The sequence below is a fragment of the Cervus elaphus genome, chromosome 12 (genome assembly GCF_910594005.1).
Source record: "Cervus elaphus chromosome 12, mCerEla1.1, whole genome shotgun sequence".
Classification (NCBI taxonomy): domain Eukaryota; kingdom Metazoa; phylum Chordata; class Mammalia; order Artiodactyla; family Cervidae; genus Cervus; species Cervus elaphus.
In genome coordinates, this window is record NC_057826.1 from 85549243 (window position 1) to 85567783 (window position 18541).

At 37.7% G+C, this 18541-nt stretch overlaps 1 protein-coding gene across 6 annotated transcripts in view; it reads right to left on the reverse strand.

The window, feature by feature from the left end:
- The window catches only part of MAP2K5 (mitogen-activated protein kinase kinase 5), a 260879-nt gene that overhangs the window by 140836 nt on the left and 101502 nt on the right, over positions 1-18541 (reverse strand). For all 6 annotated transcript variants that reach the window (XM_043919835.1, XM_043919834.1, XM_043919831.1 and 3 more), the window contains 2 exons: positions 10742-10803; positions 3626-3674 (listed from right to left, as the gene is read on the reverse strand). In XM_043919835.1, coding sequence (XP_043775770.1) covers positions 3626-3674; positions 10742-10803 — 111 coding nt within the window. The remainder of the gene's footprint in view (positions 1-3625; positions 3675-10741; positions 10804-18541) is intronic.

An 18541-nucleotide genomic window follows, 5' to 3' on the forward strand; every position in this document is an offset into this window, starting at 1 on the left:
AGTCCTCATGAGGTTTTGCTCTGTAGGAAAGGCTCAATTTTCTTGTCTGGAAGCCATTAGCTATCTTTTATAATATAAATTCCACAATATATTACATACTTATATACGCATAATTTTTTTTTTAACAGTCACAAATCCAGGACCATTATACTTCAAGGAAGCTACTGAAATGTGAGAAACAGTTTGTCCTCTTACTGAATACATATCCATTTCTTAATCTTTCGACATTTGTGTTCCTAAGTATAAGGATCCTGGCTTTTAGGGACAGCGGCTGGTAGGGAAGAAAGCAACTATCAGAGGAGAACACAGGTACTCAGACAAGACAAAGGAAAGGAGGCTTAGCTCACTTCTTAGTGTCTGTCTTTCACTGTCTTCATTTCGCTCTGTCTTCTCACAGCACTTGTCCCGGGCTCCCCCGCAACCCCCGCCAGAGAAGGACCACTGTCTTTGATTTGACAACATGACACACATTCAGCTAGAACTCCCCTCCCCATTCATTTCGAGAAAGCAAAAACAAGGATATGTGCTTTTAAGAAGGTACAGCAATAGCCTATACAGCATAAGTGTATAAAAAAAGTATATTACCTACTTAATTGCCTTAGCCGAACTTAAAAGCTCTGATCTTTAATTGCCTGATTGAACTGATCTAGAAAGCTACAATTTTTTAATCAAGGAGAAAATTAAATAGCTTTTGGTAAATATAAAGGCATCTTTAATCTTATTTTTATGAAATCCAAGTTATTAAATATGGACAAAACCTCTAAAATATTAAGTCAACAACTACTCAATCTAGAGTAAATTTCTCATTACAAAGCTTTACAAAAGTCTCCAGGGACACTTGGCTTCTTCCACTCTCCGATAAAAAACATGTACTTTTAAATCCAGAAGGTAAAAATTTCCACAAATAACAAGGAAACTCAAAAGCTAAACATACATATTTAATAAGGTAAACTACGACAGAACACTGTTTCTATAGCTGAGTACCCACAGTTACTGGGGAATAACTGTCCATCTGCACTGTAATTCATCAGTCTTTGCATCGAGAGAGACACAGAGTCACATTCACTTACTGGTACTTATTTAACACTGAATATATACACATTCGGAGAAGGCAACGGCACCCCACTCCCATACTCTTGCCTGGAAAATCCCATGGATGGAGGAGCCTGGTGGGCTGCAGTCCATGGGGTCGCGAAGAGTCAGACATGACTGAGCAACTTCACTTTCACTTTTCACTTTCATGCACTGGAGAAGGAAATGGCAACCCACTCCGGTGTTCTTGTCTAGAGAATCCCAGGGACGGCAGAGCCTGGTGGGCTGCTGTCTATGGGGTCGCAAAGAGTCGGACACGACTGAAACGACTTAGCAGCAGCAGCAGTAGCAGCATATACACATTACTATATATAAAATAGATAACGAACAAGGAACTACTCTATAGCACAGGGAACTATACTCAATATTTTGTAATAACCTATGTGGGAAAAGAATCTGTATATCTTTGTACAAATCTGTGTATATTTGTGTAAAATCTGTGTATGAATGAATCATCTTGCTGTATCCTATACAACATCGTATACCTGAACATTGAACACAACACACTGGATACCTGAACACAACGTCGTAAATCAACTGTACTTCAGTTAAACAAGTAAATTTTAAAAATGGAAATTCCTTGAGAGGGTTAGTTGGCCCACTACCAAAATCCCCACTCAGCCTCTCACCGATAACCTTAACCCATAACCAGTGGCATCTTATCGGGGTTACTCTCTGTGGGAACTGGACTGGCCAGCACAAACTGAAAAGAGAACCACAGGCGTAGGATTCCTTTTGAAACCTCTATGACCTTAATCAGTCAAACCACTAACGCCCTCATATACCACAGCTCAAAGAGCCCTTCTCAACCCACACTGCATCCAGAGCTGGGGAGAAGGACCTCCCTGCCTGAGAGGCTCCGGTCAACTACACTTGCTCACAGAGACTACAGCGTGGTGGTATAAGACTCTAGCCAACACTTCAGTCATTATTTTCACATCCAGACGTAAATCCATTAGAAATGTCTATCAAGACAACATTGCAAATGAAAAATGCCACTACTCCTCCAGACAAAAAGTGAAGCTAAAACTGAACAGCATTTCCCTACCTACTATAGTTCTTAGTGCTATTAAGAGTCCTCGTAGAAAGTTATTGTTAGTGAGAATTCCCTATAAGGCAGAATTATGCTGTATGCCCAGAGTACAGGATGAGCCTAAGGGTCACTTTAATAATAACATTTGCATTTCCATGGCAAAGGCCTTTAAACAAAGGTTCTGCTGCAGAGCACTGATGACTTCCTTGAGTTCCTTTGTCAAAAGGATAGCAGATGTTAATAAAAATCAATAAAATGACAAGAAGTGACCACTGTGTTAACTCCTATTAAAATGGTTATAACCACTTTATGGGTTGGCAAGTGTGGGCAGTAGGAGTACAGGGGAGGAATATAAGTCATATTACATTAAAGACTGTTCTCTTTTAATCCCAGGGGAGACAATGCTCCACTTTTTCTCACCCACCAGATGTATTTACATGTTTATTTATTCCCAGGAAGAATAATTCTGACACACTTAGTTCACTCTCTCTACATATAACTTTTGTACCAACTATATACTCAGAAATAGAGTGGACTGGCTTTAAAGAAAAACTTGATTTATGACTCCATTTAATCAGCATAAACACCTTCAAGAATTGAACTGAAAGTTTTACATGTCAATATCTACATACCCTCTTCAAAAGAGGAAGGAGAATTTAAACAAAAATTTGGAATCACTAGGATATTAAAACCACCACCACAATCACAACAAAAACCCTTAGTGACAGATGCGATGCTACAACTGAAGGCATCAGTTGTCTTCTCTTTCACAGCTTATACCTTAAAAACAAACAAAACTTCCCCTTAATCACATCTAATGTGCATGTTGTTGCATTCTCCAAATGCGCATAAAGCTAGGCTGAACAGATGTGTAAACTTAAACAGTAGTTACTAACATTAGGCCAACTGAAGTTGCTTTTTTATAGTCTGTTTCTCACTTAATAATTTGCTCCAAATGAATTCAGACATTTTGGGAATATTAAAAAGTGCAAAAGGAGGTTCCTTTTGCAACATTCAACAGTTACCTGGTATTCTTTTCATGTATTCTGTTAATAGACTTAGGAGACTAATTGCTGATGTATTCACCAATTCCTTAGAGTTTCACTTTCAAGGTCTGTGAAGCTGCCTCTTAAGAAACGATGCATGAGGGTATTTGAAATGTTAACAAAAGGAAGGGATGCAACTGCTAGAAAGTGAAGGTTTTTCATTAACTAAAGAAAAATAAGATCTTGTCATTTCCAAATACTGTGAAATAACCTTTTATGTGTTTCATAAACATTATTCACATAAATATAATACCAAGTATATAATCTATATCAGAGCTGTTAAGGAATAAAATTTTTAAAAAATAACATTTATGAATGAGCCATCTTATTGACTATCAAATATATCACCTGGCTTACATACGAGATCATCTAATTCACTTTAAAAATCAAGGTATCCAGAGAGCTCCCCACCCCCACCCCCAAATAAGTCAGAGCTTGTAAGCTCAGTACATACCTCTATGTAAAATCTTTAAACTCCACAAATAAGTAAGGCCTTTAACAACCTAAATTTAAGAAAGAGAAAACATGTCAATGATGGTTTTTATAAGGAATTTTCCACATTTAAACACACAATCATATCAACCATAATTTCTTCCTTCAAAAGTCTGTTAACCAACAAGCATTTATTGAATACCTTCTATGCTGGGCACTGTGGGGATACTGAATGTACAAGCTACAGGTTCCTTCATTTAATAAGCTCACCATGTTCTGAGGATACAGTATGAAAGAAATGAGTATGTGTGCACATAAAGTGACTTCTAAGTCCAGTTACACCAAAGTTCTCAGTGGTAGTGTGCGGCGGGGGGGCAAGGACAGGGACAGGAAAAAGGGACAAAGATTCTCACTTCTTTTCTATACTTCCGCATATGAAAAAACAAATTAAGTCATGACATTTATGACCAAGGAGAGACATTCCTTTTCAAATTTACTTTTAATTGAAGGATAATTGCTTTTACAGTATTGTGTTGGTTTCTGCCAAACATCAACATGAATCAGCCATAGGTATACCTATGTCCCCTCCCTCTTGAATCTCCCTCCCACCAAGAAAAGACATTTTAAAAAACTTAACTAATGAAGGCAATGGATGGAGTAAAGGCTGCTTCCCCTGACAATAGTCAAGAGGGCTTTATTGAAGTGCCAGGCTCTGAGCAACAGATTCCACTAATGTGAGGAAAAGTGGAAAAAGCATTCAGGCCAAGGTAAAAATATATGATCAGAGTGTTGGGGCAGAGTGTTTTTCAAAAACATTGAGGTCATGAACGACAAAGAAACACTGAGACACTCTTCTAGATTAACAGAGACTAAAGAGACATGACAACTATTATAATGTATAATCCTAGAGTGGATGCTGGACCAGAAAACTTTTTCTTTTGGTCTATAAAGGGTATTATTAGACAACTGGCAAAACCTGAATAAGGACTGTTGATTAGATAATAACGATGTACCAGTGCTAATTTTCTGATTTTGATCAGTATATAGAAGTGACATAAGAGAATATACTTGTTCTTAAGGAAAATACACCTGGAGTATTTAGGAGTAAAAGGTCATGATACTTACAACTTATTCTCAAATGTTTCAGGAAAATAATCTATATAGGGACTTCCCTGGTGGTCCAGTGGTTAAAAATTCACCTATCAATGCAGGGGACACAGATTCAATGCCTGGTCTCAGAAGATCCCACGTGCTGCAAGACAACTAAGCCTGTGCGCCAAGCTTCTGAGCCCATGTGTCACAACTACTGAAGCCCATGCACCCTAGAGCCTGCGCTCCACGAAAAGAAAAGCCTCCGCAATGAGAAGCCTGTGCACCACAACTAGAGAGTGGCCCCCACGCGATGAAACCAGAGAAAGTCTGAGCACAGCAACAAAGACCTAGCATAGCCAAAAATAAAAATAAAGAATAAAACAGAAAAAGTTTTCAGTGTCTGTGTGTGCGCACGTGCGTGCATGCATGCGTGTGCACGCGTGCGTGTGTGTGCGTGCGTGCATGCGTGCAGTAATTGTGCACAGGCCTAGTGCGTGCTCAGTCACTTCAGTCGTGTCCGACTCTTTGTGACCGCATGGACTGTAGCCTGCCAGGCTTCTCTGTCAAGGGATTCTCCAGGCGAGAACACTACAGTGGGCTGCCATGCTCCTCTCCAGCGGCTCTTTCCAACCTGGGGATTGAACTTGCGTCCACCTGCATCTCCTGTCTCGTAGGCAGAAACTTTACCCAATGAGCCACCTGGGAAACCCATGCTGTGGCTCAGGCAGTAAAAGGTCCACCTGCAAGGCAGGAGACCTGGGTTCGATCCCTGGGTCGGGAAGATACCCTGGAGGAGGGCATAGCAATCCACTCCAGTATTCTTGCCTGGAGAATCACATGGGCAGAGAAGTCTGGTGGGCTATAGTCCATGGGGGTGCACTGAGTTGGACACGACTGAGCGACAAACACACTCACAAACATACCACATTTGCAAATGTGGTTAATTGTTAACAACTGGGGGGTCTGGGTGAAGCATCTTTGGGAATTCTTAGTATTTCCAAATACTAGTTTTCTGGAAGTTTAAAATTATTCCAAATAAAAACTTTCCCCTAAAACATTTAAAATGACATTAGGGTAGGAAACAACAAACTATATCAAGATGATGATCCTCACAAGCCATTCTGACTGGCTGGTGCAAGTATATGTGTGGAATCACGTAGACAATATTAAAAGGGCATGTAAAAGAAATAAAGAGAGAAAATACAAACATCTGAGTTAGAGTTTGGATTTTTAAAATTTAATAGCCTGAATTAAGAATAATTAGTCGAGTAAGATACTGAAAAGATGTTTCTGAGACCTTAAGTATATGGGTGACAGTGCTACCTTCTGTGTGGGAAATTTGATCAATAAAAGTCTCAAAAGTCTTTATATAGAAATTTCATATTATAAAAGGACATACATATGTTTTTGTTCATACCCACTGATCCTGTATGCACATGAGTGTGAACTTAACAATCTGAAGGCTGACTATTCATAACTAGGTATCAGATACAAAGGACACACCACTATTATTAAAAATTTACTGCAAGAATTTTTATTTTTTTTATTATTTTTTTTCCATTTATTTTTATTAGTTGGAGGCTAATTACTTTACAATATTGTAGTGGGTTTTGCCATACATTGACATGAATCAGCCATGGAGTTACATGTATTCCCCATCCCGATCCCCCCTCCCACCTCCCTCTCTATCCGATCCCTCTGGGTCTTCCCAGTGCACCAGGCACGAGCACCTGTCTCATGCATCCAACCTGGGCTGGTGACCTGTTTCACCCTAGATAATATACATGTTTCGATGCTGTTCTCTCGAAACATCCCACCCTCGCCTTCTTACACAGAGTCCAAAATTCTGTTCTGTACATCTGTGTCTCTTTTTCTGTTTTGCATATAGGGTTATCGTTACCATCTTTCTAAATTCCATATATATGTGTTAGTATGCTGTAATGTTCTTTATCTTTCTGGCTTACTTCACTCTGTATAATGGGCTCCAGTTTCATCCGTCTCATTAGAACTGATTCCAATGAATTCTTTCTAACGGCTGAGTAATATTCCATTGTATATATGTACCATAGCTTCCTTATCCATTCATCTGCTGATGGGCATCTAGGTTGCTTCCATGTCCTGGCTATTATAAACAGTGCTGCGATGAACATTGGGGTGCACGTGTCTCTTTCAGATCTGGCTTCCTCAGTGTGTATGCCCAGAAGTGAGATTGCTGGGTCATATGGCAGTTCTATTTCCAGTTTTTTTAAAAATCTCCACACTGTTTTCCATAGTGGCTGTACTAGTTTGCATTCCCACCAACAGTGTAAGAGGGTTCCCTTTTCTCCACACCCTCTCCAGCATTTATTGCTTGTAGACTTTTGGATAGCAGCCATCCTGACTGGCGTGTAATGGTACCTCATTGTGGTTTTGATTTGCATTTCTTTGATAATGAGTGATGTTGAGCATCTTTTCATGTGTTTGTTAGCCATCTGTATGTCTTCTTTGGAGAAATGTCTGTTTAGTTCTTTGGCCCATTTTTTGACTGGGTCATTTATTTTTCTGGAATTGAGCTGCAGGAGTTGCTTGTATATATTTGAGATTAATCCTTTGTCTGTTTCTTCATTTGCTGTTATTTTCTCCCAATCTGAGGGCTGTCTTTTCACCTTGCTTATAGTTTCCTTTGTTGTGCAAAAGCTTTTAAGTTTCAATAGGTCCCATTTGCTTATTTTTGCTTTTATTTCCAATATTCTGGGAGGTGGGTCATAGAGGATCCACTGCAAGAATTTTTAAATGTCCATCACTATAGACATTTTTAGGTGAGTTAGGAATATAAGAAAAACTACCATTATGAGACGTAACTGGCAATTTACATATCTTGAGAATGATGGAAAGAGGGTTGGCGCTAAATATGCAAGGATTTTAGTTGATCAAAAAAGATTAACAGCAATATTAAAAATTGAAATATAAAGGGAAAAACTCAATTTCTAAATACAAAAAATGTAGAAGATAAAATCTATATCAATTAATGCTGAGCAGAAGTTAACATATTTAATTATTCTCAGAGTGGAATGTACTCCTGAAAAATTTGCTAATGCATTATAATCAATTCTATGATATATTTGTCTATTTTAAGAGAACAGAATACATATTTATAGTAAATGATTTCTTCCAGAATTCAGACTAATTCAGAATTACTATTGTAATTAGGCATTACTATAAAACACATGTACTCTGAACAGCAAGATAATAAAAAAAAGAAAATATTAAAATAGCAATAATTAACACAGAAGGAAGAAACAGGACAAAAATATTTCCTTAAATGCTTATAAAAAATAACATTAACAATAAAAACAATATCTTCCTTGAGCAAAGGACAAGGTCATCTTATTTAGTAATCACCCTCTGAGTTCTGAAAACAAGGTTAAATTTCTCAACCTAAGCTTAGTTGAATATTATAAAGCTTTCCCATTAAAGATAGCTCACCACTAAAAATTAGTCCCACAGAAAATGAACAATCAGGAAACATACAAGGCAAAGTCAATCCACCATATTCAGATTACTGGGCAGAAAAAAAGTAAAAACAAATACTGATTTTATGATACTTGCTAAAATTAAAAGTTTTATTGGAGATTCAAAAAGAAAATACTATTCTTCCAACTTTGTCAAAATAGACTACATTTTCCTTTAGAAGAAAAATAAGTGTACAGGGAGCTAGCAATCTGTTCATTGAAAATCTAGAGGGTATTATTGGTATTCAGTAAGCTAGGTTTCACAACAATGGCTTGACAAAGCCTTGACACTAGAAGTACTTATATCTGCTGTCAATCACTCACTCCTTGACATGTCAAGAGCACATCGTTTCAGGGACAACTTCAATCAACATTAGCACTCACAGTACACAGTGTCACTGCTTCAGGAATAAGAGGAAAAATAAAATGTGTTAGATGGCAGGGAGAGGCAGAAAAGCATTCTTTTTTATAGGAAGGCCAGATTCAAACAAAGTGAAAAAAAATCACTGAGCAAGTTGGAAGGCTGAAATCAACCAGTTTATATGGACTTCTTTGTCTGGGAAAATACTCTCTTGCCATACATCCATCAACAGAAAATGTGAACGACATATTATAAAGGCTGACAGGGGTCTATTCTGTAATGAACCTTGGATCTGTGGACCTGTACAACATGCCAGACTATTAGAATTCAGAAAATAAAGTTACTGTGGGAAGGGAGAGATGCCAAGATGAGGTTCTAAGACATGAGAAGAATCTGAAGCAGTGTGTGTTGTTACTCTCATGTTCTCTCATTTATACTTCTCTCTCTTAATTTTAAATGTTGTTCTTCCTTTCGTTTCCTCCTCTTTTTTTCTCATTCTCTTAGGAAAGCAGAGGGAAAGAATATGGGGCCCAGAGTTAAAATGCCCTGGGTTCTGATTATTACTGATTAATTACAGAACTCTAGGCAAGCTATTTAACTTTGCTGTACCTCATCTCGCACATGTTTAAAATATGTACAATAATCTATAGTTACCGTGAAGGTTAACTGGCATTTATTTTAAATGCTTTTCACTAAAACCACTGTCATATTTTCGATTACCCAATAGGTAAGCCCTGTATTGGAGCTGGATTTTTTTTTTTCTGACTCCATTCACTTCACAGGCTTCCCACTTCAGGAGAATTGAAAATACCAATGGCCTTGTGCGGCTGCCCTACACAAGAGGGAGGCAAGATTTATGAACTCCAGGAAGAACAAGCTTCTCTTCTGAAGAAGGCAGATTCCTATTTTAGCCAAGTTTGATAGATAATTGAGTATAGAGAACTCATATACTTTTTTCTTTTCCAATTGGTATCCCTCTTTTTTTTTTTTTGCCCTTTATTATACGTGTTATTAAACTTTAGAGCCAAGAACTGCCAAAAGCCACAAAGCATTCATTCCCCCTGAGATTAAAAGAGGAAATGAAACATTTTTATTTTCATCTAAAATGGTGATTTAAGTACTCGAATTTCATACTCATCTACCTAAACATGTAGATTAGAAGCTACTTAGCAGAAATAGCATCAGAAAAGAAAGTTCTCATCACCCTGGGCAGTTCACACTAATAATTGGAAAGAAAAAAGGAAAGCTGTGAATTACAATGAACTAAGACTAAATAAGGGTCCATGTTGGATTAAAGGATTTGAGTTGTCAGTTTGATGTATAATGAATGCGAAAATCAGCCATTTAATTAAATGGTACATGGTATAATCACTTTGTTCTGCATTAAACTGCTTAAGTTATCAGAGTGCCTTTAGGTTAGCAACTGTTTACTATTACACCACCCATGACTTCTCTTAGACAGTGTTTAGCCTATGTTATTCCAAATTTGAAATCTGGAGTTTAAATAATAATGTTAATTTAGTTGATATACTTCATCAGTTTATTAGTGAATACAGAAAAATGGAAAACTTCTTTTAATTACAAAAGGAATAAATTCCTAGATACAGATGGTGAAAAAATTAAAAACCAAGTCCATAAAAAGTATACAAAAATCTTTAAGACTAAAGTAGTATTTCCTCGCAGATGGTTTTACTTTAATAATTTAGGCTTTACACGTATTTTCTAACTGTATGCCTGTAACTACAAAATGTCAATGAAACAGCTTTCTTTTTGAAGATGTGGAAATTTTACTGATTAATAAGAGCAGTAAGATCCCTGCAAACACATGAATTAGCACAAATCAGAATATGCAGGAAATTCCCGAGCGGTCCAGTGGTAAGGAGTCAGCCCTTTCACTGATGGGGCCCAGGTTCAATCCCTGGTTCAGAAACTAAAATCTTGCAAGCTGCATGGTGTGGCCAAAAAAAAAAAAAAATCCATAAGCCTGAAAACCGTCATGTTTCTATGTCATTATTACAGGTTGGTCTACAAAAAGAAGAAAGGACAAAAACGATGAGAGAGTTAAGAAGACCCTGACAGTCAGTAGGGATTGAGGAAAAAGAAAAACAAAAAATCCTAAGGCTATAAGGAGAATAATGCCTGACTAACACAAATAAATTATCCAAATGTCATAGAGTGGAAGCCATATACTCACCGCCACTGCAATTCTTCCAAGGACATGCTCTGGAATTTTTCTATATACGTCCAAAGATCCTCCTGTGGAGACAAACATGTTGTATTACAACAAATGAAGCTACCAGAACAGTGCACTGGGCCCCTCCTCTGACATTCACTGTGAGACTTTTTTTCCCTCTATTTACAACATGAATTGGATGTCTAGGGTAAAATTAGCTTTCCAGTCCAATTTTATTTATGATACAATTGTAATTCCAGATGAAGCATAACTAGACACTTTCATTTTATTCCCAAGTGTATAATCATACACATGCAAAAACTGAAGGAAAGTAGTGAAGGACCAGCTAAGTATCTGTACTTTATGTAAACTTAAATACCTACACAAAACTAAAGATCAATAGGACGATCATATCTAGGTATCTCACTTGTTTAACAGTTTTCTCAAAGGCAAACCAGGACCTTATCTGAGAATTTTCATATTAACCAAACAGAAGCTGATGAGTATAATGTTCAAAATACACATAAAAATTAATAAAGTAAAATGGCAATGTTAACATCTATCTGAATGTATGTTAACCTTCAAATTAGGTACCATGACAAGCAATCAACATATTCCAAAGAAGCTATCTTAGAACAAAATAGTTTTTTTGTTTTTTTGAAATTCTCTGATACTATTTTGAAAACTACTTTATGGGGTTAAAAAAAAAATCTCCTTAGTCATAATATTTTTCACTAAAATGGTATTCACTAATATCCTTCACCTTTACCAAACGGAGCTTTTGGTGGTTCCCAAAAAATAAAATCACTATATTATAAACATAATAAAGACAGGAGTCATGTTGTTTTGATTTTTCATCAATCTATAAATTAGCACAACTAGCAGAGAGTACATATTCTGTATCTGTCAGATGCATAAATAAGTGAATTTAAATTACCATGAATTTTACCAGATAGGTTAAGTTGCTCTGCAAACAGTTTCAAAAGAAGGGACCACAAACCATTTGCAGCAACAATAACGTCATTAAAATTACTGCATAACTTTCCCAGGAAACTATTTCAAAGGAACCAATATTCATTTGGAAGTATAAATTTGAATATGCTTATTAAACATTTAATCTTACACAAGTAGTATAAGAATTTCAGGAAGTTATGCAAAGAAACATTACTTTACTCCTGCTAATGATATGATTATATGAGAACTATTTTAACCACATGCAATAACATTTCTTTGAGTCAAGGGTGAGACTTACAGTCTTTCAGCTCCATGAAGGAATTACCCAAGATATCTGAGAAACAATTTTTGTTTCTATTATAGGCTAAAAATTCATATTTAACAATTTACCACTAGATGATTTGTAAGTATGCCTCATAAGATAATAACACGGAGCATATTATCCTTTTCAAATGCAGTTAAGTCTATTTGGCAAATACAAAAATTTTTATGTGACACGTTTTCCTAAAGCTGAATATCAGAGAAAAAGTTATTTTTCCCTGTAAAAATTATTACATATATTCAATATATAAAGAAACCGGCTTTGTATTTATCCTGTTTAAAGAAGGAAAATGATCACTGCTTTCAGCAGCTTTGGCTTGTGTTTTCCAGATTCTGATGTGAAGCTGGAAAGCCACAGCGACTAAACCTTATGCTTTGTCTCTGGGTGTTACCGGGAAGGGAATGAAAGGGACTCCTCCAACGAGGGGAACATACTGATTTACTAAAATGGCATGTTTATTATATATGCAAAGAAGTGAAAACATGGTAGAGAAAACATTTCATGTTCTCACTCATCTTTCAGATGAACTGGCAGTTGCAAGGATAAAAAATCTCAAGAATACCAAGCTTTACATGTTGGTATTTGGAATGCTCAGAAATAAGAGTTTAGCAGGCCAATCCCCTATGAGGTGAACAGCTCAAGTGGCTCAAAACTAGGAGGTGCAAATCTATTCACATATATTACTAAGAAGTCCTAAGAGGAGATTTACTTTTACATAGGCTATAAATCAGGGCCTAATTAGCTAACAGGACAATAGTCAAGAAGCTAAATTAAAAAAAGCAAAAGATTAGGCTATTACTATTATTAGTGGAACAAGCCAAAAAGGAATCTCATTTTGAGGTAATTCACTGGTTTTTGTAAATATCTTTTTAATCTCAATTATATCCCACTCTCTTTAGCCATCCATATGGGGAAATCTTTACATAGCTGGCTTTGTTGTCATCACAGATTCATCTTGTCTTTGACATAATCATTAGATCCACTTAGAATCAAGAGTTCTGGGACTTCTCTTGTGGTCCAGTGGCTAAGACTTCACACTCCCAGTGCAGGGGGCCCCGAGTTTGAGGTCAGGAAATTAGATCCCACATGCTGCAACTAAGAGTTTGAATGCTTCAGCAAACACTGGAGATCTCATATGCCATAACTAAGACCTGGCACAGCCAAATGCATACATACAAATATATATATTTTAAAAAAGACTCAAGAGCTCCTACTAAGCCAGATGAGTTCTCATGATATTAAATAATTCTTATCAGGCTACAAATGGCAGAGGATTTTCAGTTGAATTTTTACTGAGTTTTACTATCATTTCTATTGCATAGGCCTATCCCCAAAAGGCAATCCTTAGACTCACTAAATCATCAAACATTAGTGCTGGAGAGACATTAAAGATCAGTCCAATAACTTTATTTGACAGAGGAGAGAAACTGAGTCCTGGAGAGGGACGTGTTCTAGTCACAGCCACGAGTCAGTTCAGGCCAGAACCCAGGAGAGACTGGAGTCTCTGACTTCTTAGAACTCCAAAGATCTAAATGGTTTCCCCACAACAACACACAGCTTGAGAATCATATGTGAACTTTTTAGTCTCACTGAAATGGGACTATATAACACACACTCAGAGAGACAGTTTAATCTTAGCTGTGACATTGGTATGCGAGGCATGTAGAGACTCACTCATCTGTTGCATGTTTGGTTTGATCCTTTTCCTCACGATTCCAAGATCACTGGTCCAGGTCACTGTGCCTGTCCCTTTCTTGCATTCCCTAGCCTTAGTCAGTCATTTCCTCGCATGCTACTATCCACCATGAGAACTAGGAGGAGGAGTGCTAATAGAATAGAAAAAACTCATCTCAACTGTCAAAAAACTACATAGATCTGTTGACGAAGTGGAGCTATCATCTTCATGAAATTCAGTCAAAAGAACTCATGGGGTAAGGTCTCTGCTTATCCTAATACAGGGCTACAATACAAAGTAGTATCTTGCATGTGGAATAAACACAGATATGTAGCAAATGAACAAAGCAACATTACTGTGATATTCATCCCAACATTTTCCTTAAAATGATCATGATTATTATTAATTATTAATCTGGAAATATTAAAATGGAATTACTGTAGAACTATTCAAAATCCTAAAGGATGACGCCATCAAGGTGTTGTATTCAATATGTCAGCAAATCTGGAAGACCCAGCAGTGGCCACAGGATTGGAAAAGATCAATCCTCATCCCAATTCCCAAGAAGGGTAGTACCAAAGCATGTGCCAGCCATCGAACAATTGCACTCATCTCCCATGCTAGTAAGGTCATGCTTAAAATCTTGCAAGAATTTCCAGATGTCCAAGTTGGGTTTAGAAAAGGAAAAGGAACCAGAGATCAAATTGCCAACATTCACTGGATCATAGAGAAAGCATGGGAATTTCAGAAAAACATCTACCTCTGTTTCATTGACTACACTAAACCCTTTGACTGTGTGGATCATAACAAACTGTGGAAAGTTCTTAAAAAGATGGGAATACCAGACCATCTTACCTGTCTCCTGAGAAACCTGTATGTGGGTCAAGAAGCAACAGTTAGAACAACTGACTGGTTCAAGATTGAGAAAGGAGTATGACAGGGCTGCCTACTGTCACCATGTTTGTTTAACCTATATGCATTTCTCATATCATGAGAAATGCTGGGCTGGATGAGTTATAAGCTGGAATTAAGACAGGTGGGAGAAACAACAACCATCTCAGATGTGCAGATAATACCACTCTAATGGCAGGAAGCAAACAGGAGCTAAAGAGGATCTTGATGAGGGTGAAGGAGGAGAGTGAAAGAGCTGGTTTAAAACTAAATATTAAAAAACTAACATCAAGGCATCCGGCCCCATTACTTCATGGCAAATAGAAGGGGAAAAGGTGGAAGTGGTGACAGATTTCCTCTTCTTGGGCTCTAAGATCACAGTGGATGGTAACCACAGCCATGAAATCAGAAGAGGATTGCTTCTTGGCAGGCAAGCTGTGACAAACCTAGACAGTGTGTTGAAAACATTACTCTGCTGACAAAGGACCTTATAATCAAGGCTATGATCTTCCCAGTGGTCACGTATGGTTGTGAGAGCTGGACCATAAAGAAGGCAGAACACCAAAGAATTGATGCCTTCGAACTGTGGTGCTGGAGAAGAGTCCTAAAGTCCTTTGGACAGTAAGGAGATTAAATCCAGTCAATCTTAAGGGAAATCAATTCTGAAAGCTCATCGGAAGGGCTGATGGTGAAGCTGAAGCTCCAATATTTTGGTCATCTGAACAGTGACTCACTGGAGAAGTCCCTGATGCTGGGAAGATCGAGGGCAGAAGGAGAAGGGGGCATCAGAGGATGAGATGGCTGGATGGCATCACTGATGCAAAGGACATGAACTTGGGCTAACTTCAGGAGATGGTGAGAGACAGTGAGGCCTGACCCGCTGCAGTCCATGGCGCTGCAAAGAGGCGGACATGACAGGGTGACTGAACAACAATTATCAATACTAAAAAAATTGAAATCTGAAGCCACAAGCAAGAATCTCAGAAGCTCTTAGCCTCTTCCTGTTGAAAAAAATTAATAGTCCTTTCTTTCTTTGCAACATGGGTTGTGGGGGAAACAATTTACTCCCATGATGGTAATTCAAATACATGTACATAAAGTCTCACATGCTATATTTGGGTATTTCTGAGTGAATTTAATTTTGACTTAATGAGAAGGCATATCATATCACTTCCCTACTTGAAACCTTTTAATACATCCTAACAAATTCAGGCTAAAACATAAATTCCTCACCAGGACCTATAAGGCCTACACAATTTAGCTTCTGCCTACTTCTCCGTCCTCCTGTCTTGCCCCAGGTTCTCCCAAATCACCAAGACTTTCTTGTGGGGCCCAATTACACCTTGCTTCCCATCTTAGAGCATTTATACTTGCTACTCCCTCTGCCTTGAAGATCCTCCCTAAGCTGGCTCACTGACTAAGTCTCTGTGAAAATGCCACTCCCATAAAGAAGCCATCCCTGACTGTCAAAGGTAGCGCTTCCTCTCCTTATTAGTTATCATCTACCCTGCTTTAGGTTCTAACTACACTTATTCCTCTCTGAGAACACATTGTATGTTTCTTGTCTGTCTCCCCTTCTAGAATTTAAGTCCTGTACCAACAGGGATTAAGTCTTGTTCACTGTTGTACCCCACGTTTAGAATAGTGTCTGAAAGAAAATGCTCAATTAATATCTGGAAATAAGCAATATATGATTAAAATAAACAATGAAACTCTACACTGAAATGAGAGATCTAGCGTTGAGAGAAAGTTGTTGTGAAGTTTTACTGCAATAGGAAGAGAAGGATTGACAGAGGATGGTACACAGTTTTTGGTCCACGTATTTTTCAGGGCTGTTTTGTTGTGCTACAGAGAGAATGAAAGTTCAAAAAAGAGAGGGTGGTTAATGGAGAAACTCTACCAAGGGGATGCACATGTAAAGAGATTTACCTTAAGCAGCTCTTCATGTGAGAGGTGAGTCAGGCGTGTGCGGTTGTGGCAAAGTTACAGGTGGAACAGTGAGGACCTGTAAGAGCTCACTATTGTCTCTGAATGAGAAAGAGGCAGGTAAAATCGGGGGGAGGGGAATCAAGTTTTAGAAGAGTTGATGAGGATATGGGAAAAACTTAAGTGAGAGATTTAATTGTTCAGGGACCAGTTAGTGTGGAGTAAAGGGAGTTGCCAAAAGCAGCAGGAGAAGGGTTTTAGAGCCTAGAGAGTGATGAGTCTCAGAAACAGTATGAAATATAGGCTACAAAGTGAATATTTTACGCTAAGGATTTAAAGCATTAAAATGTATTAAAAGGTGATATCACTGAAAATGGCAGGGTATAATAATGTCCTCTGAAAATTCCCTTCTCTGCAAAAGCAATGAAAGAACAGACAAAATTTGTCAGAATCAACCTTTTCAGAACTCTGGAAATTAGCCAAAGGACTGTGGCAACCCCAAAATTATCTGTTCAGGACTATGCTTGAATCTTGGTAAGAACAGCAAGCTTTGCGGCATTTTAGCTTGCCCTATTCCCACTGCGTGCTCTCCACCTTCAGTGCAGCCTTGAAAATCAGCAGCCTGCCGTGACAGTAAACACCCGCTGCCTGATAGTCACTGCGCAGGCAGAGTTCAGCTGGCGCTCCTTCAAGATGATGTAACAGTTAAAACATATATGCATCTAACAACAGAATGCCAAAATATTTCATGCATAAACTGACAAAAGTGAAGGGAGAAACAGGCAACAAAATACCCCACCTCAATACCCCGCACTTTCAACAACAGGCAGAACAACGGCACTAAAGATTAACAAGGAAATAAAATACTTAACACCATAAAATAACTAGTCCTGACAGACATCTGAAAAACACTCTACCCAACAACAGCAGAATATATTTTTCAGGTGCACACTGAACATTCTCCAGGACAATATTTTAGAGCATAAAACAAATCTCAGTATGTTTCAAAGGACTGAAATCACACAAAGTATGTTCTCTGACCTCAATGGAATATTGGAAATCAACAACAGAAGGACAAATTCAATGTGGAAAATGACACACCCCTAAGAAAGAAATCACAAGGGATTATGTTTGTGGGGAATCAGAAAACACTTTGAGGTAAATGAAAATGAAAAAAACAAAACCAACATATCAAAACTTCTAGAGTGCAGCTAAAGCAGTGCTTAGAGGGAAATGTATAGCTGTAAACACCTACATTAAATAAGAAAGATTTCAAATCAACATCCTAACCTCACAGCTTAAAAATACAGAAAAAGAAGAGCAAACTAAAAACAGTGCTAGCATAAAAAAAATGAGTAAATATTTTAGACCAGAGGTAAATGACAATAGAGAAACAATAGAGAAAATCAAAGAAATCAAAAATCAAGAGTTTGTTCTTTGAAAAAGACAAAGAAACTGACCAACTTTTAGCTACCCTGAAGAAAAAAGGAATATGATTCAAATTACTAAAATCTGGAATGAAAGAGAGAACATTAATATTGACTTTACAGATATAAAAATGATTATAAAGGAATACTGTTTACCAACAAATTGGATAATCTAGATAAAATAAACAAACTTTCAGAAAGCCACAAACTACCAAAACTGCCTCAGGAAGAAATAGAAATGCTGAATAAACCTGTAACTAGTAAAGATATTGGTTGGTAATTTTAAAAACTACATCACAATACTATTCAGTATTACCAGAAGCAAATTTTGACATATGTCCCAACTTGGGTGAATCTTGAGGACATCATGAAAAGTGAAATAAGCCAGTCCCCAAAAGACAAATGCTGTGAGATTCCACTTAGATGAGGTATCCAGAGCAGCCCAATTCATAGAGACAGATGTAGAATGTTTGCTGCCAGGGGCTGGGAACAGGACGCAGAGCGTCGTGCTTTCATGGGTATAGCGCTTCAATTCTGCAAAAGGAAAGGAGCTCTAGAGATGTATAGCGGCAGTGGTTTGCACAGTAATGTGGATATACTTAATGCTGTTGAACTACACACTTTAA